Source organism: Hermetia illucens, chromosome 6, assembly GCF_905115235.1.
Source record: "Hermetia illucens chromosome 6, iHerIll2.2.curated.20191125, whole genome shotgun sequence".
Classification (NCBI taxonomy): domain Eukaryota; kingdom Metazoa; phylum Arthropoda; class Insecta; order Diptera; family Stratiomyidae; genus Hermetia; species Hermetia illucens.
The window spans coordinates 98,539,168-98,565,576 of NC_051854.1; the positions used below are offsets into that span (position 1 = coordinate 98,539,168).

At 39.6% G+C, this 26,409-nt stretch overlaps 1 protein-coding gene across 1 annotated transcript in view; it reads right to left on the reverse strand.

The window, feature by feature from the left end:
- Window positions 1-5,129: 5,129 nt before the first annotated feature.
- Window positions 5,130-26,409, reverse strand: part of LOC119659593 — a 54,695-nt gene continuing 33,415 nt past the window's right edge. Inside the window, exon 6 of the mRNA XM_038067754.1 lies at window positions 5,130-5,346. Coding sequence (XP_037923682.1) covers window positions 5,147-5,346 — 200 coding nt within the window. The 3' untranslated portion in view covers window positions 5,130-5,146. The remainder of the gene's footprint in view (window positions 5,347-26,409) is intronic.

A 26,409-nucleotide genomic window follows, 5' to 3' on the forward strand; every position in this document is an offset into this window, starting at 1 on the left:
TGCTCTTGGCAGTCCCTCGGGGAATACAGTCGGTGTTCCGCTGGCGGCTGTCGGGGACCGAGTCTACTCGCACTACCTAGCAGCCGCGGGCCTGAGATGGCGAAGGCTTACAAGCTGTGCCAAATCAAGGAGAATTTGGCCCGCTTATAACATAGCCCGATCATGAGAGCTCCTGTGCCAGACGCGTGCAAATGCATTCAAGATTACGGCGGTCTGGACGGGGCACTGGTCCATAGGGGATCATGCCGCTAGGCTCGGCTTACCCTACAACTCGCATTGCCGAAGCTGTGGAGAAGGAAGGCAAACCCTCATGCACTTTCTCTGCGATTGCCCGGCTCTGGCTCGAGTCAGGCTGCGGACACTGGGTAAACCATTCTTTGGGGACCTTAGTGAGATTTCTGGCTGCAGGGTCGGAGAGCTGCTTTCCTTCGTGAATGCTATGGGCTGGCTCTGAAGATCCGAGCCAGCTGGACTCTGCTTCCCTGTTCCTATAACAACAGTCACGGTCTTAGGAGTTTGTGGCATCAAAACGGCGCACCAAAGCGCTAATTGGGCTCCTCGGAGCGGCCACTGATACCTACCTACCTACCTACTAAAGAGGAGGTTCGACCAGCCATAACGCTCCTCACTGCCAGAATTATCTAACTTGTCCTTAAATAGAGCACAGTGCAAGGCCCCATAGACACAAGACCAATTACTGGCTTACCAACCCTCTACAAGTTCATAACGTCCATTATTAGTAGAAAAGTTAATGCTCATCTCGAGACCAACAACATTTTGTCTGAGGAATAGAAGTGCTGTTGAGTTGGATCAAGGGGTTACAAAAAGCAACCCGTTATCGACCCGGTAGTTCTAGGACAAGCAATTAGAGGCTAAAGAAACCTTTTCAGTTGCTATATTTATTATGTCAACGCTTTTGACAGCGCCCCGCACACCTGGCCAATCGATGTTCTATGTCTGCATCGTATTGATCCCAAACCAATAAAGTTTTTGCCGACATTCATGGAAAGTGACCTCCGTTGTTACTCAAAACCTCCAAGCTTTCGTCAACACATGTCTTCGCCGTGCCATCGTAGTACGCCGGGCTGGTTCTACTCAAACGAAGAACTTCATCGACGTACAGGCCTGGCACCCGTATGCACTGTGATCGGAAGGCGAAAATTACAGCGGATAGGTCATACATTAAGGAGGGGCGATAATTGCATTGCTGGCTACGGCATGCAGTGGAGTCCACTGACCCAAGATGGGCAACGAGCGGGTCGCCCCAAGGGCACTTGGCGCAAAACAGTAGAGGAGTGCGGTCACCTCGGGAAGACGTGAGAAGAGCTGTATTGCATTACAGGTAGCCGCGAGCGATGGTGCGTGAGTGTTGACGCCCTAAATCCCATCAAGGTGTATGTGGCAACCATATACATATATATGAAAGGGTGGCATACCACCTTATTAGTGCAATCATCTGAGGGTACCAACAACTCAAAGCTTATCCGTTTACGGACTGTTCGTTGAGTCCCCTTTGGTTTTATATGGTACAGAATCCCCTTTCATGGTTACTGAATGATGGGGCTTGGTTTCGCAATAAACTACTAAGTAATACTATGACCGGTATACATGTTTAACCGTGATATTCGGGTAATCCAATCCAAGCCATCCGTAATGCCGTAGATAGCATTGGTGACCTTCACATCCAAGCTTTACAAATACCTAGGAAATTAGTAAGAAACTCATGCTCGAGTTGGTGTGATCTGAAGGATTCTTGCTGTCCGAATTTTTGTGACGTGTAAGGCTGGTTCTGAAATCACATCTCTGGGGGAAGGATAAAATAAGCGCATTGAATGTGTTCACTATTCAGTGGTTTATGCATTGGGCATATTGCCGTGGATGAAAACCGATCTGGAAAACGGTCAGCGGCGAATACGGACTGCTATGTCCAAATTCTGAGTGTATTATGCAAATTTGGTAGTGGAGTGGATGAACCTGCCTCGTGACATCGAAGGCAGACGCGTGGTTGACGTGGCGTTTGTAAGGCAGGTTGCGGGCTGACTTCATTCTAAGTACGAGTGAAAGTGCCTCAGGACCAGGCGACACGAACAGGCAAGCGTTCCTTTATTCTATTCCCTAATTCCATCCTAGTGAAGTTGAAGCTTAGCGGCTCTTTCTAATGTATTCATAAATCCTTCTTTCACTTTATCAGTATGTAACTCATGTTACCCCACAATTCTCGAAAAAAATAAACTCATGTTATTATTTATTTCTTTCAGGTTTAGGAACCGGAACTAGAATGGTTATATCAAAATGTCAAAATTTTAACGAAGGTAAATTAGAGATCTGTCGAGCCTCATTCTCGCCCATAGTCGCATTGATTCGTTTGATTACTTGACACTTCGAGTTGATGTTTGGAACATTTCACTTCTCATATGCTTACACCACTTCGCAAAAGCAAATTTCCAATGACATTTCCTATGACATCTGTTTGACATTTCCTATGCTGAATTCGATTGTTCCCGAATTTTCTGTGTTTAACGAAAGTTTAACGAAACTCTCGGAGGGGAACATTTCACGACGTACGTCCAATATAGATAGTCATATTCAATTCTCATTGAGGGATTTAAAATACGTTACCGCATATGTTTATTATAGCTCCGGCTTAATACTGCGGCACCAACGACAGCTGCTGTAGGCTTGTTCATACTCAGCATGGCTGCATCGGTAACTGCAACTAAATTTGGTATCAAAACATTTCTTCTCGCTCTTTTCTTTTCATTGGGGTCTGAGCTGGTTTCATTGATTGCAATTTGTTGACCATCGCCACTCTGAAAATTAGAAGATTCAACTGATTTTGCAGAACTAGATTTTAGTGACCCTTACTTTCTCTGATACTGTAATGAACGGTTTTATAATAATAACAATCGATATGTAATCTCTCCCGTTGTCGACACCAGCAAGTTTCATATCCTTTCTGGGCACTGTGCATCATAGATACAAGTATATTTCTATGGTATACCGTTATGTGCATGGCAATGTAATTGCAGTTGGCGTACCCCCTACGATATTTTGTTTTCAACCTCCTTCCCATTGTGTCCCCGTGTTCTAACCTTCCCATCGTGTCGATTGGAGCAGTGGTTTCTGAAAAAGTGTAATAGACAGATAGACAGATATGAAAAGGAGGGCCTGGATAATGGGCATATTGTCAGTAGCAGCGTGTTTCCTGAGTTCAAAAAAGCCCTAAATGTAGTAGGAAAATGAAGTTAATCCAAGTGAACCTCGGTCACTGTACAGTCGCTCAAGACCTGCTTTTGGAGACCACGCACGAATCGAAGGCAGAAGTGGCTACAATAAGCGAACCCTCTAGGAACAGCTACAATAATGTGTGGGCAGCCAATTCTACAGGGGGGCGGCTTTCTATGCATGCGGGGAACGAACATACAACAATGCATGAGGTAGCCCACAAGTGGGTTCGTATGAACAAAAATGGACGGCATATACGTCTATAATTGCTATACTCCTCCAAGTCTAACGTTGCCTGCATTCGGGGACATATTGGATAGATTGGTCTTTGACGCAGGAGGACGGAGATCGAATGTCAACCCCGGTGACTTAAATGGGGAAGAATCACGGGGAATGGGAAAGCTCATTAACGAATGAAAGAGGGCGTAGTTTCTTGGAGGCTTTCGTGCAGTCAGACATCATATTGGCTAACGACAGTCAGGATAATACTTACCGGAAAGGGGGTCCGATTCGGTTGTGGATTTGATTGATTGGTTCTTCATTACCTCGTGTAATGTCCTAGAATGTCAGTGAATACTAAACTCACACTGATCTCTAGGTAATCGTCTATGACCTGAAAAGCAAGCCAAGCGGTTGGAGACTTGCTCATCCAAGAATGAGAAGAAAGTCAGGTGGGTTTGCGAAAGCAATTGACGAGTACACATTCATAGATGCATGGTTGGACCAGGATACAATACCAGGCATACCCTCGAAGAGAGCCCTCCATATTACATATCGCGACGGTATGCGATTCATCGATATCAAGACGTTATACTTTCTCCAGTAGAAAGCCCAACTGTTGGCGGAACAGTGCATAGTCTGATCTTCGGTTGGCGTGTTATCGGACCAGACGAGTGGCCCAGAGAACAATGGGCAGAATTGACCAGGAGGTGCGTGTTTACAAGAAAGCTCGAAGAAACCTGAAGCTACCCATACACCGAAGCAAGAGGGGTTGTTTCAGACAACTCTGCGCAGGGGCGGATATAGACCCATGGGGAAGCGCCTACAGAGTTGTAATGGGGATATTAAAAGGTTAGGCAACTCGGCCAATTACATGTCTCATGTCTCGATCTTAAACTGAAAATTGTTCAGGGTTTGTTTCCTCAGGAGAACACAGATGGTTACAATTTGCAGATACCATACATGCAAAAAGGGTGTGTAAATTTTTTTTCATCAAATATAGTCATGTGGGGTATCAAATGAAAGGTCTCGGTTAGTACTTTCCGAAGCTGGTCTTAGTTTTGACATTTGTTGGAAACCGGGGAGTTAGGGGGGGGGGGGGGGGGGGGGGAGTCGAAAGTGCCAGTCTGAAACAAATCAAGAGGCTGCCACTAAATTATGGCTGATGACAATGACAGACAAATTCACACTCAAATGTCTTTATTAAAGAAATACACAAATCCTTTCATACTTGAAGCGTCCAGACATTCTTTTGTTCTTTCCTTCTTCTTTTTTTTCTTTCTTCTCTTCTTCTTTTTTCTTTTTGTTGAAACAAATATGTCGATGGGGTGACCAGGCTTCTGTTGCTTCTGGTTGGTTATGATATGGTCTTCAAAAGTTCCCTAGGAATATCACTTCTGTGGACATGATATTGATGTTGCCGACCCCATCTCACATAGCTCGAAAAAATGAATTGAATGTTGGTTCAAGCCAATCATAGAAATCGCCATTTGCTGAGTTATCCTTTGGCATATTTACCCGGTTTGTATAGCAATGAACGAACAACCAGTCTTGGGACAGTTTTCGGTGGATTTTTTTTCTTCTAAACAATTTACGACAAACTTCTCTGAAATTCTTGTCTTACAGGTTGAATATTTGCTGAAAATTGGAAATTGCTTCCACATAGAAAAACGCCAATTTGAAATTACGACAGGAAAAACATTTATTCAAAATTTATAAGATCGTCTAGAACACCTTCTTGTAAGAGGACTGGTAGTAACTCTTTTACATATGACATATATTTTGGTTGTCTGTAGAATGCTTTGTACCGACTTGGATCCTTAAAAAAAGTCTCTATTTGTTCTGTAATTTCCTTTTTATCTGCGCAGATGAATGCTGTAAATGTAGCGAGGAAAAATAAATCTGAAATGAAAGAACGAAGGAAGACAGGATTAAATGAATGAAGGTTGATTTATTATGTCATGATCCATTTAGAAAGTAAATAAGCTACGTAAATTGCGTAGGAGTTTACTTTTCAAGTAAGAGAAAATGAAAAAAACTAGTGTGTAAATATCAGGTGGGGGAGACCGGGGATAGTTGTCATAAATTTTGATTTTCGATGTTTTTTTTTACTATGATACTCACTATATGATCGGGCTATATTACAAGCGGGCCAAATTCTCCATGACTTGGCACAGCTCGTAAGCCTTCGCCATCTAAGGCCCGCAGCTGCTGGGTAGTGCGAGTAGACGAGCGAAATACCAACTGTATTTACCGAAGGGCTGCCAAGAGCAGAGCCTCGTCTGGACAAACCGTCAGCCCGCTCATTCCTCTCTATCTTCCTATGCCTGAGCACCCAGAGGAGGGTGACCTTGAGCGTGCCGCCCAGACGGTTCGGCGCCCCTTTTCATTGCCGCACCAGCTTGGAATATGTCGTCGCTGAGTACAAGACCTTTGAGCTCGAATTTCGCCCTAGCCATCGACAGACTTCCAATATCGTCAGTACTTGCGCTTGGAATACACTGGCGAAACCTGAGAGACCATACGACTTGGATACACAGCGTGTATTCGAGAAAACCTCCGCGCCGACTCCACAGGCCATTTTTGATCCATCGATGAAGAATGCTGAGCCATAACACTAACACTAACACACTATAAATTTGATGTCTGATAATTAGAAATTAAAAAGAATACGAGCCAGACCCTGCCTGAGATGGAACGATGGCGTAGGGCGGGACACCAGACTACTTTTAGGGATATCGAATTGGTGGACTTCGGTGCAAAACCGGGGTGTCCGGAGTTCCTTATTAAGGCAGGCTTAGACTTGATATCGCTTGTTGCGTCGTTGATGATGATGATGGAAATGCCGGCTATCAATTTCTCTAGGAGTCAAACAAAATTCTGTACACCAAAAAAAAGGTTTGCCCGAAGGTCTCCAACAGTGCCAACTAGGTTTGTCTTGGATTGTTCGTTATCCAAGAGTCACAAGCAGAGTTAATAGATTTTTTGAGCGGCCCGAAAACACTCCCGTCCAAAGCTTGTATCCTATGGCTGCAGTGCGGAGGAAATGATAAACCCACAACTCCGTTCTCTTTGAGCAAATCAACAGTCTCGAAAGACAAGTGGGAGTTGTGGTTAATAAAAAAAAAGGAAGAACATGTTTCTCTTTCGAACATCTGGAAAAATGAATGAAATATTTTACAAACTTTATAAAATAAGTTTCCATCATCCAACCTGATTTTTCGAGGAATCTGGGAAAAAACTTTAAACGCTTATATCTCCGTTAATATTGAGAATTTCGCAAAAAGGAGCTTAATTTGTGATCACTACTATTGGTAGAGGGTCTGAGCTTCAAAATGGTATATAGGTTGTGGGGTCTAGGTGCCAGGAAAATTTCAGATTTTTCGAGGAATCTGGGGAAAAACTTTAAACGCTTATATCTCCGTTAATATTGAGAATTTCGCAAAAATGAGCTTAATTTGGGATCACTACTATTGGTAGAGGGTCTGACCTTCAAAATGGTATATAGGTTGTGGGGCCTAGGTGCCAGGAAAATTTCAGGTTTTTCGAGGAATCTGGGAAAAAACTTTAAACGCTTACATCTCCGTTAATATTGAGAATTTCGCAAAAAGGAGCTTAATTTGTGATCACTACTATTGGTAGAGGGTCTGAGCTTCAAAATGGTATATAGGTTGTGGGGCCTAGGTGCCAGGAAAATTTCAGGTTTTTCGAGGAATCTGGGAAAAAACTTTAAACGCTTATATCTCCGTTAATATTGAGAATTTCGCAAAAAGGAGCTTAATTTGTGATCACGACTATTGGTAGAGGGTCTGAGCTTCAAAATGGTATATAGGTTGTGGGGCCTAGGTGCCAGGAAAATTTCAGGTTTTTCGAGGAATCTGGGAAAAAACTTTAAACGCTTATATCTCCGTTAATATTGAGAATTTCGCAAAAAGGAGCTTAATTTGTGATCACTACCATTGGTAGAGGGTCTGAGCTTCAAAATGGTATATAGGTTGTGGGGCCTAGGTGCCAGGAAAATTTCAGGTTTTTCGAGGAATCTGGGAAAAAACTTTAAACGCTTATATCTCCGTTAATATTGAGAATTTCGCAAAAAGGAGCTTAATTTGTGATCACTACTATTGGTAGAGGGTCTGAGCTTCAAAATGGTATATAGGTTGTGGGGTCTAGGTGCCAAGAAAATTTCAGATTTTTCGAGGAATCTGGGGAAAAACTTTAAACGCTTATATCTCCGTTAATATTGAGAATTTCGCAAAAAGGAGCTTAATTTGTGATCACTACTATTGGTAGAGGGTCTGAGCTTCAAAATGGTATATAGGTTGTGGGGCCTAGGTGCCAGGAAAATTTCAGGTTTTTCGAGGAATCTGGGAAAAAACTTTAAACGCTTATATCTCCGTTAATATTGAGAATTTCGCAAAAAGGAGCTTAATTTGTGATCACTACTATTGGTAGAGGGTCTGAGCTTCAAAATGGTATATAGGTTGTGGGGCCTAGGTGCCAGGAAAATTTCAGGTTTTTCGAGGAATCTGGGAAAAAACTTTAAACGCTTATATCTCCGTTAATATTGAGAATTTCGCAAAAAGGAGCTTAATTTGTGATCACCACTATTGGTAGAGGGTCTGAGCTTCAAAATGGTATATAGGTTGTGGGGCCTAGGTGCCAGGAAAATTTCAGGTTTTTCGAGGAATCTGGGAAAAAACTTTAAACGCTTATATCTCCGTTAATATTGAGAATTTCGCAAAAAGGAGCTTAATTTGTGATCACTACTATTGGTAGAGGGTCTGAGCTTCAAAATGGTATATAGGTTGTGGGGCCTAGGTGCCAGGAAAATTTCAGGTTTTTCGAGGAATCTGGGAAAAAACTTTAAACGCTTATATCTCCGTTAATATTGAGAATTTCGCAAAAAGGAGCTTAATTTGTGATCACTACTATTGGTAGAGGGTCTGAGCTTCAAAATGGTATATAGGTTGTGGGGCCTAGGTGCCAGGAAAATTTCAGGTTTTTCGAGGAATCTGGGAAAAAACTTTAAACGCTTATATCTCCGTTAATATTGAGAATTTCGTAAAAAGGAGCTTAATTTGTGATCACTACTATTGGTAGAGGGTCTGAGCTTCAAAATGGTATATAGGTTGTGGGGTCTAGGTGCCAGGAAAATTTCAGATTTTTCGAGGAATCTGGGGAAAAACTTTAAACGCTTATATCTCCGTTAATATTGAGAATTTCGCAAAAAGGAGCTTAATTTGTGATCACTACTATTGGTAGAGGGTCTGAGCTTCAAAATGGTATATAGGTTGTGGGGTCTAGGTGCCAGGAAAATTTCAGATTTTTCGAGGAATCTGGGGAAAAACTTTAAACGCTTATATCTCCCTTAATATTGAGAATTTCGCAAAAAGGAGCTTAATTTGTGATCACTACTATTGGTAGAGGGTCTGAGCTTCAAAATGGTATATAGGTTGTGGGGCCTAGGTGCCAGGAAAATTTCAGGTTTTTCGAGGAATCTGGGAAAAAACTTTAAACGCTTATATCTCCGTTAATATTGAGAATTTCGCAAAAAGGAGCTTAATTTGTGATCACTACTATTGGTAGAGGGTCTGAGCTTCAAAATGGTATATAGGTTGTGGGGCCTAGGTGCCAGGAAAATTTCAGGTTTTTCGAGGAATCTGGGAAAAAACTTTAAACGCTTATATCTCCGTTAATATTGAGAATTTCGCAAAAAGGAGCTTAATTTGTGATCACTACTATTGGTAGAGGGTCTGAGCTTCAAAATGGTATATAGGTTGTGGGGCCTAGGTGCCAGGAAAATTTCAGGTTTTTCGAGGAATCTGGGAAAAAACTTTAAACGCTTATATCTCCGTTAATATTGAGAATTTCGCAAAAAGGAGCTTAATTTGTGATCACTACTATTGGTAGAGGGTCTGAGCTTCAAAATGGTATATAGGTTGTGGGGTCTAGGTGCCAAGAAAATTTCAGATTTTTCGAGGAATCTGGGAAAAAACTTTAAACGCTTATATCTCCGTTAATATTGAGAATTTCGCAAAAAGGAGCTTAATTTGTGATCACTACTATTGGTAGAGGGTCTGAGCTTCGAAATGGTATATAGGTTGTGGGGCCTAGGTGCCAGGAAAATTTCAGGTTTTTCGAGGAATCTGGGAAAAAACTTTAAACGCTTATATCTCCGTTAATATTGAGAATTTCGCAAAAAGGAGCTTAATTTGTGATCACTACTATTGGTAGAGGGTCTGAGCTTCAAAATGGTATATAGGTTGTGGGGCCTAGGTGCCAGGAAAATTTCAGGTTTTTCGAGGAATCTGGGAAAAAACTTTAAACGCTTATATCTCCGTTAATATTGAGAATTTCGCAAAAAGGAGCTTAATTTGTGATCACTACTATTGGTAGAGGGTCTGAGCTTCAAAATGGTATATAGGTTGTGGGGCCTAGGTGCCAGGAAAATTTCAGGTTTTTCGAGGAATCTGGGAAAAAACTTTAAACGCTTATATCTCCGTTAATATTGAGAATTTCGCAAAAAGGAGCTTAATTTGTGATCACTACTATTGGTAGAGGGTCTGAGCTTCAAAATGGTATATAGGTTGTGGGGCCTAGGTGCCAGGAAAATTTCAGGTTTTTCGAGGAATCTGGGAAAAAACTTTAAACGCTTATATCTCCGTTAATATAGAGAATTTCGCAAAAAGGAGCTTAATTTGTGATCACTACTATTGGTAGAGGGTCTGAGCTTCAAAATGGTATATAGGTTGTGGGGTCTAGGTGCCAAGAAAATTTCAGATTTTTCGAGGAATCTGGGAAAAAACTTTAAACGCTTATATCTCCGTTAATATTGAGAATTTCGCAAAAAGGAGCTTAATTTGTGATCACTACTGTTGGTAGAGGGTCTGAGCTTCAAAATGGTATATAGGTTGTGGGGCCTAGGTGCCAGGAAAATTTCAGGTTTTTCGAGGAATCTGGGAAAAAACTTTAAACGCTTATATCTCCGTTAATATTGAGAATTTCGCAAAAAGGAGCTTAATTTGTGATCACTACTATTGGTAGAGGGTCTGAGCTTCAAAATGGTATATAGGTTGTGGGGTCTAGGTGCCAGGAAAATTTCAGGTTTTTCGAGGAATCTGGGAAAAAACTTTAAACGCTTATATCTCCGTTAATATTGAGAATTTCGCAAAAAGGAGCTTAATTTGTGATCACTACTATTGGTAGAGGGTCTGAGCTTCAAAATGGTATATAGGTTGTGGGGCCTAGGTGCCAGGAAAATTTCAGGTTTTTCGAGGAATCTGGGAAAAAACTTTAAACGCTTATATCTCCGTTAATATTGAGAATTTCGCAAAAAGGAGCTTAATTTGTGATCACTACTATTGGTAGAGGGTCTGAGCTTCAAAATGGTATATAGGTTGTGGGGCCTAGGTGCCAGGAAAATTTCAGGTTTTTCGAGGAATCTGGGAAAAAACTTTAAACGCTTATATCTCCGTTAATATTGAGAATTTCGCAAAAAGGAGCTTAATTTGTGATCACTACTATTGGTAGAGGGTCTGAGCTTCAAAATGTTATATAGGTTGTGGGGCCTAGGTGCCAGGAAAATTTCAGGTTTTTCGAGGAATCTGGGAAAAAACTTTAAACGCTTATATCTCCGTTAATATTGAGAATTTCGCAAAAAGGAGCTTAATTTGTGATCACTACTATTGGTAGAGGGTCTGAGCTTCAAAATGGTATATAGGTTGTGGGGCCTAGGTGCCAGGAAAATTTCAGGTTTTTCGAGGAATCTGGGAAAAAACTTTAAACGCTTATATCTCCGTTAATATTGAGAATTTCGCAAAAAGGAGCTTAATTTGTGATCACTACTATTGGTAGAGGGTCTGAGCTTCAAAATGGTATATAGGTTGTGGGGCCTAGGTGCCAGGAAAATTTCAGGTTTTTCGAGGAATCTGGGAAAAAACTTTAAACGCTTATATCTCCGTTAATATTGAGAATTTCGCAAAAAGGAGCTTAATTTGTGATCACTACTATTGGTAGAGGGTCTGAGCTTCAAAATGGTATATAGGTTGTGGGGCCTAGGTGCCAGGAAAATTTCAGGTTTTTCGAGGAATCTGGGAAAAAACTTTAAACGCTTATATCTCCGTTAATATTGAGAATTTCGCAAAAAGGAGCTTAATTTGTGGTCACTACTATTGGTAGAGGGTCTGAGCTTCAAAATGGTATATAGGTTGTGGGGTCTAGGTGCCAAGAAAATTTCAGATTTTTCGAGGAATCTGGGAAAAAACTTTAAACGCTTATATCTCCGTTAATATTGAGAATTTCGCAAAAAGGAGCTTAATTTGTGATCACTACTATTGGTAGAGGGTCTGAGCTTCAAAATGGTATATAGGTTGTGGGGCCTAGGTGCCAGGAAAATTTCAGGTTTTTCGAGGAATCTGGGAAAAAACTTTAAACGCTTATATCTCCGTTAATATTGAGAATTTCGCAAAAACGAGCTTAATTTGTGATCACGACTATTGGTAGAGGGTCTGAGCTTCAAAATGGTATATAGGTTGTGGGGCCTAGGTGCCAGGAAAATTTCAGGTTTTTCGAGGAATCTGGGAAAAAACTTTAAACGCTTATATCTCCGTTAATATTGAGAATTTCGCAAAAAGGAGCTTAATTTGTGATCACTACTATTGGTAGAGGGTCTGAGCTTCAAAATGGTATATAGGTTGTGGGGCCTAGGTGCCAGGAAAATTTCAGGTTTTTCGAGGAATCTGGGAAAAAACTTTAAACGCTTATATCTCCGTTAATATTGAGAATTTCGCAAAAAGGAGCTTAATTTGTGATCACTACTATTGGTAGAGGGTCTGAGCTTCAAAATGGTATATAGGTTGTGGGGCCTAGGTGCCAGGAAAATTTCAGGTTTTTCGAGGAATCTGGGAAAAAACTTTAAACGCTTATATCTCCGTTAATATTGAGAATTTCGCAAAAAGGAGCTTAATTTGTGGTCACTACTATTGGTAGAGGGTCTGAGCTTCAAAATGGTATATAGGTTGTGGGGTCTAGGTGCCAAGAAAATTTCAGATTTTTCGAGGAATCTGGGAAAAAACTTTAAACGCTTATATCTCCGTTAATATTGAGAATTTCGCAAAAAGGAGCTTAATTTGTGATCACTACTATTGGTAGAGGGTCTGAGCTTCAAAATGGTATATAGGTTGTGGGGCCTAGGTGCCAGGAAAATTTCAGGTTTTTCGAGGAATCTGGGAAAAAACTTTAAACGCTTATATCTCCGTTAATATTGAGAATTTCGCAAAAAGGAGCTTAATTTGTGATCACTACTATTGGTAGAGGGTCTGAGCTTCAAAATGGTATATAGGTTGTGGGGCCTAGGTGCCAGGAAAATTTCAGGTTTTTCGAGGAATCTGGGAAAAAACTTTAAACGCTTATATCTCCGTTAATATTGAGAATTTCGCAAAAAGGAGCTTAATTTGTGGTCACTACTATTGGTAGAGGGTCTGAGCTTCAAAATGGTATATAGGTTGTGGGGTCTAGGTGCCAAGAAAATTTCAGATTTTTCGAGGAATCTGGGAAAAAACTTTAAACGCTTATATCTCCGTTAATATTGAGAATTTCGCAAAAAGGAGCTTAATTTGTGATCACTACTATTGGTAGAGGGTCTGAGCTTCAAAATGGTATATAGGTTGTGGGGCCTAGGTGCCAGGAAAATTTCAGATTTTTCGAGGAATCTGGGAAAAAACTTTAAACGCTTATATCTCCGTTAATATTGAGAATTTCGCAAAAACGAGCTTAATTTGTGATCACGACTATTGGTAGAGGGTCTGAGCTTCAAAATGGTATATAGGTTGTGGGGCCTAGGTGCCAGGAAAATTTCAGGTTTTTCGAGGAATCTGGGAAAAAACTTTAAACGCTTATATCTCCGTTAATATTGAGAATTTCGCAAAAAGGAGCTTAATTTGTGATCACTACTATTGGTAGAGGGTCTGAGCTTCAAAATGGTATATAGGTTGTGGGGCCTAGGTGCCAGGAAAATTTCAGGTTTTTCGAGGAATCTGGGAAAAAACTTTAAACGCTTATATCTCCGTTAATATTGAGAATTTCGCAAAAAGGAGCTTAATTTGTGATCACTACTATTGGTAGAGGGTCTGAGCTTCAAAATGGTATATAGGTTGTGGGGCCTAGGTGCCAGGAAAATTTCAGGTTTTTCGAGGAATCTGGGAAAAAACTTTAAACGCTTATATCTCCGTTAATATTGAGAATTTCGCAAAAAGGAGCTTAATTTGTGGTCACTACTATTGGTAGAGGGTCTGAGCTTCAAAATGGTATATAGGTTGTGGGGTCTAGGTGCCAAGAAAATTTCAGATTTTTCGAGGAATCTGGGAAAAAACTTTAAACGCTTATATCTCCGTTAATATTGAGAATTTCGCAAAAAGGAGCTTAATTTGTGATCACTACTATTGGTAGAGGGTCTGAGCTTCAAAATGGTATATAGGTTGTGGGGCCTAGGTGCCAGGAAAATTTCAGGTTTTTCGAGGAATCTGGGAAAAAACTTTAAACGCTTATATCTCCGTTAATATTAAGAATTTCGCAAAAAGGAGCTTAATTTGTGATCACTACTATTGGTAGAGGGTCTGAGCTTCAAAATGGTATATAGGTTGTGGGGCCTAGGTGCCAGGAAAATTTCAGGTTTTTCGAGGAATCTGGGAAAAAACTTTAAACGCTTATATCTCCGTTAATATTGAGAATTTCGCAAAAAGGAGCTTAATTTGTGATCACTACTATTGGTAGAGGGTCTGAGCTTCAAAATGGTATATAGGTTGTGGGGCCTAGGTGCCAGGAAAATTTCAGGTTTTTCGAGGAATCTGGGAAAAAACTTTAAACGCTTATATCTCCGTTAATATTGAGAATTTCGCAAAAAGGAGCTTAATTTGTGGTCACTACTATTGGTAGAGGGTCTGAGCTTCAAAATGGTATATAGGTTGTGGGGTCTAGGTGCCAAGAAAATTTCAGATTTTTCGAGGAATCTGGGAAAAAACTTTAAACGCTTATATCTCCGTTAATATTGAGAATTTCGCAAAAAGGAGCTTAATTTGTGATCACTACTATTGGTAGAGGGTCTGAGCTTCAAAATGGTATATAGGTTGTGGGGCCTAGGTGCCAGGAAAATTTCAGGTTTTTCGAGGAATCTGGGAAAAAACTTTAAACGCTTATATCTCCGTTAATATTGAGAATTTCGCAAAAACGAGCTTAATTTGTGATCACGACTATTGGTAGAGGGTCTGAGCTTCAAAATGGTATATAGGTTGTGGGGCCTAGGTGCCAGGAAAATTTCAGGTTTTTCGAGGAATCTGGGAAAAACTTTAAACGCTTATATCTCCGTTAATATTGAGAATTTCGCAAAAAGGAGCTTAATTTGTGATCACTACTATTGGTAGAGGGTCTGAGCTTCAAAATGGTATATAGGTTGTGGGGCCTAGGTGCCAGGAAAATTTCAGGTTTTTCGAGGAATCTGGGAAAAAACTTTAAACGCTTATATCTCCGTTAATATTGAGAATTTCGCAAAAAGGAGCTTAATTTGTGATCACTACTATTGGTAGAGGGTCTGAGCTTCAAAATGGTATATAGGTTGTGGGGCCTAGGTGCCAGGAAAATTTCAGGTTTTTCGAGGAATCTGGGAAAAAACTTTAAACGCTTATATCTCCGTTAATATTGAGAATTTCGCAAAAAGGAGCTTAATTTGTGGTCACTACTATTGGTAGAGGGTCTGAGCTTCAAAATGGTATATAGGTTGTGGGGTCTAGGTGCCAAGAAAATTTCAGATTTTTCGAGGAATCTGGGAAAAAACTTTAAACGCTTATATCTCCGTTAATATTGAGAATTTCGCAAAAAGGAGCTTAATTTGTGATCACTACTATTGGTAGAGGGTCTGAGCTTCAAAATGGTATATAGGTTGTGGGGCCTAGGTGCCAGGAAAATTTCAGGTTTTTCGAGGAATCTGGGAAAAAACTTTAAACGCTTATATCTCCGTTAATATTGAGAATTTCGCAAAAAGGAGCTTAATTTGTGATCACTACTATTGGTAGAGGGTCTGAGCTTCAAAATGGTATATAGGTTGTGGGGCCTAGGTGCCAGGAAAATTTCAGGTTTTTCGAGGAATCTGGGAAAAAACTTTAAACGCTTATATCTCCGTTAATATTGAGAATTTCGCAAAAAGGAGCTTAATTTGTGGTCACTACTATTGGTAGAGGGTCTGAGCTTCAAAATGGTATATAGGTTGTGGGGTCTAGGTGCCAAGAAAATTTCAGATTTTTCGAGGAATCTGGGAAAAAACTTTAAACGCTTATATCTCCGTTAATATTGAGAATTTCGCAAAAAGGAGCTTAATTTGTGATCACTACTATTGGTAGAGGGTCTGAGCTTCAAAATGGTATATAGGTTGTGGGGCCTAGGTGCCAGGAAAATTTCAGGTTTTTCGAGGAATCTGGGAAAAAACTTTAAACGCTTATATCTCCGTTAATATTGAGAATTTCGCAAAAAGGAGCTTAATTTGTGATCACTACTATTGGTAGAGGGTCTGAGCTTCAAAATGGTATATAGGTTGTGGGGCCTAGGTGCCAGGAAAATTTCAGGTTTTTCGAGGAATCTGGGAAAAAACTTTAAACGCTTATATCTCCGTTAATATTGAGAATTTCGCAAAAAGGAGCTTAATTTGTGATCACTACTATTGGTAGAGGGTCTGAGCTTCAAAATGGTATATAGGTTGTGGGGCCTAGGTGCCAGGAAAATTTCAGGTTTTTCGAGGAATCTGGGAAAAAACTTTAAACGCTTATATCTCCGTTAATATTGAGAATTTCGCAAAAAGGAGCTTAATTTGTGGTCACTACTATTGGTAGAGGGTCTGAGCTTCAAAATGGTATATAGGTTGTGGGGTCTAGGTGCCAAGAAAATTTCAGATTTTTCGAGGAATCTGGGAAAAAACTTTAAACGCTTATATCTCCGTTAATATTGAGAATTTCGCAAAAAGGAGCTTAATTTGTGATCACTACTATTGGTAGAGGGTCTGAGCTTCAAAATGGTATATAGGTTGTGGGGCCTAGGTGCCAGGAAAATTTCAGGTTTTTCGAGGAATCTGGGAAAAAACTTTAAACGCTTATATCTCCGTTAATATTGAGAATTTCGCAAAAAGGAGCTTAATTTGTGATCACTACTATTGGTAGAGGGTCTGAGCTTCAAAATGGTATATAGGTTGTGGGGCCTAGGTGCCAGGAAAATTTCAGGTTTTTCGAGGAATCTGGGAAAAAACTTTAAACGCTTATATCTCCGTTAATATTGAGAATTTCGCAAAAAGGAGCTTAATTTGTGGTCACTACTATTGGTAGAGGGTCTGAGCTTCAAAATGGTATATAGGTTGTGGGGTCTAGGTGCCAAGAAAATTTCAGATTTTTCGAGGAATCTGGGAAAAAACTTTAAACGCTTATATCTCCGTTAATATTGAGAATTTCGCAAAAAGGAGCTTAATTTGTGATCACTACTATTGGTAGAGGGTCTGAGCTTCAAAATGGTATATAGGTTGTGGGGCCTAGGTGCCAGGAAAATTTCAGGTTTTTCGAGGAATCTGGGAAAAAACTTTAAACGCTTATATCTCCGTTAATATTGAGAATTTCGCAAAAAGGAGCTTAATTTGTGATCACTACTATTGGTAGAGGGTCTGAGCTTCAAAATGGTATATAGGTTGTGGGGCCTAGGTGCAGGAAAATTTCAGGTTTTTCGAGGAATCTGGGAAAAAACTTTAAACGCTTATATCTCCGTTAATATTGAGAATTTCGCAAAAAGGAGCTTAATTTGTGATCACTACTATTGGTAGAGGGTCTGAGCTTCAAAATGGTATATATGTTGTGGGGTCTAGGTGCCAGGAAAATTTCAGATTTTTCGAGGAATCTGGGGAAAAACTTTAAACGCTTATATCTCCCTTAATATTGAGAATTTCGCAAAAAGGAGCTTAATTTGTGATCACTACTATTGGTAGAGGGTCTGAGCTTCAAAATGGTATATAGGTTGTGGGGCCTAGGTGCCAGGAAAATTTCAGGTTTTTCGAGGAATCTGGGAAAAAACTTTAAACGCTTATATCTCCGTTAATATTGAGAATTTCCCAAAAAGGAGCTTAATTTGTGATCACTACTATTGGTAGAGGGTCTGAGCTTCAAAATGGTATATAGGTTGTGGGGCCTAGGTGCAGGAAAATTTCAGGTTTTTCGAGGAATCTGGGAAAAAACTTTAAACGCTTATATCTCCGTTAATATTGAGAATTTCGCAAAAAGGAGCTTAATTTGTGATCACTACTATTGGTAGAGGGTCTGAGCTTCAAAATGGTATATATGTTGTGGGGTCTAGGTGCCAGGAAAATTTCAGATTTTTCGAGGAATCTGGGGAAAAACTTTAAACGCTTATATCTCCCTTAATATTGAGAATTTCGCAAAAAGGAGCTTAATTTGTGATCACTACTATTGGTAGAGGGTCTGAGCTTCAAAATGGTATATAGGTTGTGGGGCCTAGGTGCCAGGAAAATTTCAGGTTTTTCGAGGAATCTGGGAAAAAACTTTAAACGCTTGTATCTCCGTTAACATTGAGAATTTCGCAAAAAGGAGCTTAATTTGTGATCACTACTATTGGTAGAGGGTCTGAGCTTCAAAATGGTATATAGGTTGTGGGGCCTAGGTGCCAGGAAAATTTCAGGTTTTTCGAGGAATCTGGGAAAAAACTTTAAACGCTTATATCTCCGTTAATATTGAGAATTTCGCAAAAAGGAGCTTAATTTGTGATCACTACTATTGGTAGAGGGTCTGAGCTTCAAAATGGTATATAGGTTGTGGGGCCTAGGTGCCAGGAAAATTTCAGGTTTTTCGAGGAATCTGGGAAAAAACTTTAAACGCTTATATCTCCGTTAATATTAAGAATTTCGCAAAAAGGAGCTTAATTTGTGATCACTGCTATTGGTACAGGGTCTGAGCTTCAAAATGGTATATAGGTTGTGGGGCCTAGGTGCCAGGAAAATTTCAGGTTTTTCGAGGAATCTGGGAAAAAACTTTAAACGCTTATATCTCCGTTAATATTGAGAATTTCGCAAAAAGGAGCTTAATTTGTGGTCACTACTATTGGTAGAGGGTCTGAGCTTCAAAATGGTATATAGGTTGTGGGGTCTAGGTGCCAAGAAAATTTCAGATTTTTCGAGGAATCTGGGAAAAAACTTTAAACGCTTATATCTCCGTTAATATTGAGAATTTCGCAAAAAGGAGCTTAATTTGTGATCACTACTATTGGTAGAGGGTCTGAGCTTCAAAATGGTATATAGGTTGTGGGGCCTAGGTGCCAGGAAAATTTCAGGTTTTTCGAGGAATCTGGGAAAAAACTTTAAACGCTTATATCTCCGTTAATATTGAGAATTTCGCAAAAAGGAGCTTAATTTGTGATCACTACTATTGGTAGAGGGTCTGAGCTTCAAAATGGTATATAGGTTGTGGGGCCTAGGTGCAGGAAAATTTCAGGTTTTTCGAGGAATCTGGGAAAAAACTTTAAACGCTTATATCTCCGTTAATATTGAGAATTTCGCAAAAAGGAGCTTAATTTGTGATCACTACTATTGGTAGAGGGTCTGAGCTTCAAAATGGTATATATGTTGTGGGGTCTAGGTGCCAGGAAAATTTCAGATTTTTCGAGGAATCTGGGGAAAAACTTTAAACGCTTATATCTCCGTTAATATTGAGAATTTCGCAAAAAGGAGCTTAATTTGTGATCACTACTATTGGTAGAGGGTCTGAGCTTCAAAATGTTATATAGGTTGTGGGGCCTAGGTGCCAGGAAAATTTCAGGTTTTTCGAGGAATCTGGGAAAAAACTTTAAACGCTTGTATCTCCGTTAACATTGAGAATTTCGCAAAAAGGAGCTTAATTTGTGATCACTACTATTGGTAGAGGGTCTGAGCTTCAAAATGGTATATAGGTTGTGGGGCCTAGGTGCCAGGAAAATTTCAGGTTTTTCGAGGAATCTGGGAAAAAACTTTAAACGCTTATATCTCCGTTAATATTGAGAATTTCGCAAAAAGGAGCTTAATTTGTGATCACTACTATTGGTAGAGGGTCTGAGCTTCAAAATGGTATATAGGTTGTGGGGCCTAGGTGCCAGGAAAATTTCAGGTTTTTCGAGGAATCTGGGAAAAAACTTTAAACGCTTATATCTCCGTTAATATTAAGAATTTCGCAAAAAGGAGCTTAATTTGTGATCACTGCTATTGGTACAGGGTCTGAGCTTCAAAATGGTATATAGGTTGTGGGGCCTAGGTGCCAGGAAAATTTCAGGTTTTTCGAGGAATCTGGGAAAAAACTTTAAACGCTTATATCTCCGTTAATATTGAGAATTTCGCAAAAAGGAGCTTAATTTGTGATCACTACTATTGGTAGAGGGTCTGAGCTTCAAAATGGTATATAGGTTGTAGGGCCTAGGTGCCAGGAATATTTCAGGTTTTTCGAGGAATCTGGGAAAAAACTTTAAACGCTTATATCTCCGTTAATATTGAGAATTTCGCAAAAAGGAGCTTAATTTGTGATCACGACTATTGGTAGAGGGTGTGAGCTTCAAAATGGTATATAGGTCGTGGGGCCTAGGTGCCAGGAAAATTTCAGGTTTTTCGAGGAATCTGGGAAAAAACTTTAAACGCTTATATCTCCGTTAATATTGAGAATTTCGCAAAAAGGAGCTTAATTTGTGATCACTACTATTGGTAGAGGGTCTGAGCTTCAAAATGGTATATAGGTTGTAGGGCCTAGGTGCCAGGAAAATTTCAGATTTTTCGAGGAATCTGGGAAAAAACTTTAAACGCTTATATCTCCCTTAATATTGAGAATTTCGCAAAAAGGAGCTTAATTTGTGATCACTACTATTGGTAGAGGGTCTGAGCTTCAAAATGGTATATAGGTTGTGGGGCCTAGGTGCCAGGAAAATTTCAGGTTTTTCGAGGAATCTGGGAAAAAACTTTAAACGCTTATATCTCCGTTAATATTGAGAATTTCGCAAAAAGGAGCTTAATTTGTGGTCACTACTATTGGTAGAGGGTCTGAGCTTCAAAATGGTATATAGGTTGTGGGGTCTAGGTGCCAAGAAAATTTCAGATTTTTCGAGGAATCTGGGAAAAAACTTTAAACGCTTATATCTCCGTTAATATTGAGAATTTCGCAAAAAGGAGCTTAATTTGTGATCACTACTATTGGTAGAGGGTCTGAGCTTCAAAATGGTATATAGGTTGTGGGGCCTAGGTGCCAGGAAAATTTCAGGTTTTTCGAGGAATCTGGGAAAAAACTTTAAACGCTTATATCTCCGTTAATATTGAGAATTTCGCAAAAAGGAGCTTAATTTGTGATCACTACTATTGGTAGAGGGTCTGAGCTTCAAAATGGTATATAGGTTGTGGGGCCTAGGTGCCAGGAAAATTTCAGGTTTTTCGAGGAATCTGGGAAAAAACTTTAAACGCTTATATCTCCGTTAATATTGAGAATTTCGCAAAAAGGAGCTTAATTTGTGGTCACTACTATTGGTAGAGGGTCTGAGCTTCAAAATGGTATATAGGTTGTGGGGTCTAGGTGCCAGGAAAATTTCAGATTTTTCGAGGAATCTGGGAAAAAACTTTAAACGCTTATATCTCCGTTAATATTGAGAATTTCGCAAAAAGGAGCTTAATTTGTGATCACTACTATTGGTAGAGGGTCTGAGCTTCAAAATGGTATATAGGTTGTGGGGCCTAGGTGCCAGGAAAATTTCAGGTTTTTCGAGGAATCTGGGAAAAAACTTTAAACGCTTATATCTCCGTTAATATTGAGAATTTCGCAAAAAGGAGCTTAATTTGTGATCACTACTATTGGTAGAGGGTCTGAGCTTCAAAATGGTATATAGGTTGTGGGGCCTAGGTGCAGGAAAATTTCAGGTTTTTCGAGGAATCTGGGAAAAAACTTTAAACGCTTATATCTCCGTTAATATTGAGAATTTCGCAAAAAGGAGCTTAATTTGTGATCACTACTATTGGTAGAGGGTCTGAGCTTCAAAATGGTATATAGGTTGTGGGGCCTAGGTGCCAGGAAAATTTCAGGTTTTTCGAGGAATCTGGGAAAAAACTTTAAACGCTTATATCTCCGTTAATATTGAGAATTTCGCAAAAAGGAGCTTAATTTGTGATCACTACTATTGGTAGAGGGTCTGAGCTTCAAAATGGTATATAGGTTGTGGGGCCTAGGTGCCAGGAAAATTTCAGGTTTTTCGAGGAATCTGGGAAAAAACTTTAAACGCTTATATCTCCGTTAATATTGAGAATTTCGCAAAAAGGAGCTTAATTTGTGGTCACTACTATTGGTAGAGGGTCTGAGCTTCAAAATGGTATATATGTTGTGGGGTCTAGGTGCCAGGAAAATTTCAGATTTTTCGAGGAATCTGGGGAAAAACTTTAAACGCTTATATCTCCCTTAATATTGAGAATTTCGCAAAAAGGAGCTTAATTTGTGATCACTACTATTGGTAGAGGGTCTGAGCTTCAAAATGGTATATAGGTTGTGGGGCCTAGGTGCCAGGAAAATTTCAGGTTTTTCGAGGAATCTGGGAAAAACTTTAAACGCTTGTATCTCCGTTAACATTGAGAATTTCGCAAAAAGGAGCTTAATTTGTGATCACTACTATTGGTAGAGGGTCTGAGCTTCAAAATGGTATATAGGTTGTGGGGCCTAGGTGCCAGGAAAATTTCAGGTTTTTCGAGGAATCTGGGAAAAAACTTTAAACGCTTATATCTCCGTTAATATTGAGAATTTCGCAAAAAGGAGCTTAATTTGTGATCACTACTATTGGTAGAGGGTCTGAGCTTCAAAATGGTATATAGGTTGTGGGGCCTAGGTGCCAGGAAAATTTCAGGTTTTTCGAGGAATCTGGGAAAAAACTTTAAACGCTTATATCTCCGTTAATATTAAGAATTTCGCAAAAAGGAGCTTAATTTGTGATCACTGCTATTGGTACAGGGTCTGAGCTTCAAAATGGTATATAGGTTGTGGGGCCTAGGTGCCAGGAAAATTTCAGGTTTTTCGAGGAATCTGGGAAAAAACTTTAAACGCTTATATCTCCGTTAATATTGAGAATTTCGCAAAAAGGAGCTTAATTTGTGATCACTACTATTGGTAGAGGGTCTGAGCTTCAAAATGGTATATAGGTTGTAGGGCCTAGGTGCCAGGAATATTTCAGGTTTTTCGAGGAATCTGGGAAAAAACTTTAAACGCTTATATCTCCGTTAATATTGAGAATTTCGCAAAAAGGAGCTTAATTTGTGATCACGACTATTGGTAGAGGGTCTGAGCTTCAAAATGGTATATAGGTCGTGGGGCCTAGGTGCCAGGAAAATTTCAGGTTTTTCGAGGAATCTGGGAAAAAACTTTAAACGCTTATATCTCCGTTAATATTGAGAATTTCGCAAAAAGGAGCTTAATTTGTGATCACTACTATTGGTAGAGGGTCTGAGCTTCAAAATGGTATATAGGTTGTAGGGCCTAGGTGCCAGGAAAATTTCAGATTTTTCGAGGAATCTGGGGAAAAACTTTAAACGCTTATATCTCCCTTAATATTGAGAATTTCGCAAAAAGGAGCTTAATTTGTGATCACTACTATTGGTAGAGGGTCTGAGCTTCAAAATGGTATATAGGTTGTGGGGCCTAGGTGCCAGGAAAATTTCAGGTTTTTCGGGGAATCTGGGAAAAAACTTTAAACGCTTATATCTCCGTTAATATTGAGAATTTCGCAAAAAGGAGCTTAATTTGTGATCACTACTATTGGTAGAGGGTCTGAGCTTCAAAATGGTATATAGGTTGTGGGGCCTAGGTGCCAGGAAAATTTCAGGTTTTTCGAGGAATCTGGGGAAAAACTTTAAACGCTTATATCTCCGTTAATATTGAGAATTTCGCAAAAAGGAGCTTAATTTGTGATCACTACTATTGGTAGAGGGTCTGAGCTTCAAAATGGTATATAGGTTGTGGGGCCTAGGTGCCAGGAAAATTTCAGGTTTTTCGAGGAATCTGGGAAAAAACTTTAAACGCTTATATCTCCGTTAATATTGAGAATTTCGCAAAAAGGAGCTTAATTTGTGATCACTACTATTGGTAGAGGGTCTGAGCTTCAAAATGGTATATAGGTTGTGGGGCCTAGGTGCCAGGAAAATTTCAGGTTTTTCGAGGAATCTGGGAAAAAACTTTAAACGCTTATATCTCCGTTAATATTGAGAATTTCGCAAAAAGGAGCTTAATTTGTGATCACTACTATTGGTAGAGGGTCTGAGCTTCAAAATGGTATATAGGTTGTGGGGCCTAGGTGCCAGGAAAATTTCAGGTTTTTCGAGGAATCTGGGAAAAAACTTTAAACGCTTATATCTCCGTTAATATTGAGAATTTCGCAAAAAGGAGCTTAATTTGTGGTCACTACTATTGGTAGAGGGTCTGAGCTTCAAAATGGTATATAGGTTGTGGGGTCTAGGTGCCAAGAAAATTCCAGATTTTTCGAGGAATCTGGGAAAAAACTTTAAACGCTTATATCTCCGTTAATATTGAGAATTTCGCAAAAAGGAGCTTAATTTGTGATCACTACTATTGGTAGAGGGTCTGAGCTTCAAAATGGTATATAGGTTGTAGGGCCTAGGTGCCAGGAAAATTTCAGATTTTTCGAGGAATCTGGGGAAAAACTTTAAACGCTTATATCTCCCTTAATATTGAGAATTTCGCAAAAAGGAGCTTAATTTGTGATCACTACTATTGGTAGAGGGTCTGAGCTTCAAAATGGTATATAGGTTGTGGGGCCTAGGTGCCAGGAAAATTTCAGGTTTTTCGAGGAATCTGGGAAAAAACTTTAAACGCTTATATCTCCGTTAATATTGAGAATTTCGCAAAAAGGAGCTTAATTTGTGATCACTACTATTGGTAGAGGGTCTGAGCTTCAAAATGGTATATAGGTTGTGGGGCCTAGGTGCCAGGAAAATTTCAGGTTTTTCGAGGAATCTGGGAAAAAACTTTAAACGCTTATATCTCCGTTAATATTGAGAATTTCGCAAAAAGGAGCTTAATTTGTGATCACTACTATTGGTAGAGGGTCTGAGCTTCAAAATGGTATATATGTTGTGGGGTCTAGGTGCCAGGAAAATTTCAGATTTTTCGAGGAATCTGGGGAAAAACTTTAAACGCTTATATCTCCCTTAATATTGAGAATTTCGCAAAAAGGAGCTTAATTTGTGATCACTACTATTGGTAGAGGGTCTGAGCTTCAAAATGGTATATAGGTTGTGGGGCCTAGGTGCCAGGAAAATTTCAGGTTTTTCGAGGAATCTGGGAAAAACTTTAAACGCTTGTATCTCCGTTAACATTGAGAATTTCGCAAAAAGGAGCTTAATTTGTGATCACTACTATTGGTAGAGGGTCTGAGCTTCAAAATGGTATATAGGTTGTGGGGTCTAGGTGCCAGGAAAATTTCAGATTTTTCGAGGAATCTGGGGAAAAACTTTAAACGCTTATATCTCCCTTAATATTGAGAATTTCGCAAAAAGGAGCTTAATTTGTGATCACTACTATTGGTAGAGGGTCTGAGCTTCAAAATGGTATATAGGTTGTGGGGCCTAGGTGCCAGGAAAATTTCAGGTTTTTCGAGGAATCTGGGAAAAAACTTTAAACGCTTATATCTCCGTTAACATTGAGAATTTCGCAAAAAGGAGCTTAATTTGTGATCACTGCTATTGGTAGAGGGTCTGAGCTTCAAAATGGTATATAGGTTGTGGGGCCTAGGTGCCAGGAAAATTTCAGGTTTTTCGAGGAATCTGGGGAAAAACTTTAAACGCTTATATCTCCGTTAATATTGAGAATTTCGCAAAAAGGAGCTTAATTTGTGATCACTACTATTGGTAGAGGGTCTGAGCTTCAAAATGGTATATAGGTTGTGGGGCCTAGGTGCCAGGAAAATTTCAGGTTTTTCGAGGAATCTGGGAAAAAACTTTAAACGCTTATATCTCCGTTAATATTAAGAATTTCGCAAAAAGGAGCTTAATTTGTGATCACTGCTATTGGTACAGGGTCTGAGCTTCAAAATGGTATATAGGTTGTGGGGCCTAGGTGCCAGGACAATTTCAGGTTTTTCGAGGAATCTGGGAAAAAACTTTAAACGCTTATATCTCCGTTAATATTGAGAATTTCGCAAAAAGGAGCTTAATTTGTGATCATTACTATTGGTAGAGGGTCTGAGCTTCAAAATGGTATATAGGTTGTGGGGCCTAGGTGCCAGGAAAATTTCAGGTTTTTCGAGGAATCTGGGAAAAAACTTTAAACGCTTATATCTCCGTTAACATTGAGAATTTCGCAAAAAGGAGCTTAATTTGTGATCACTACTATTGGTAGAGGGTCTGAGCTTCAAAATGGTATATAGGTTGTGGGGCCTAGGTGCCAGGAAAATTTCAGGTTTTTCGAGGAATCTGGGAAAAAACTTTAAACGCTTATATCTCCGTTAATATTGAGAATTTCGCAAAAAGGAGCTTAATTTGTGATCACTACTATTGGTAGAGGGTCTGAGCTTCAAAATGGTATATAGGTTGTGGGGCCTAGGTGGCAGGAAAATTTCAGGTTTTTCGAGGAATCTGGGAAAAAACTTTAAACGCTTATATCTCCGTTAATATTGAGAATTTCGCAAAAAGGAGCTTAATTTGTGATCACTACTATTGGTAGAGGGTCTGAGCTTCAAAATGGTATATAGGTTGTGGGGCCTAGGTGCCAGGAAAATTTCAGGTTTTTCGAGGAATCTGGGAAAAAACTTTAAACGCTTATATCTCCGTTAATATTGAGAATTTCGCAAAAAGGAGCTTAATTTGTGATCACTACTATTGGTAGAGGGTCTGAGCTTCAAAATGGTATATAGGTTGTGGGGCCAAGGCGCCAGGAA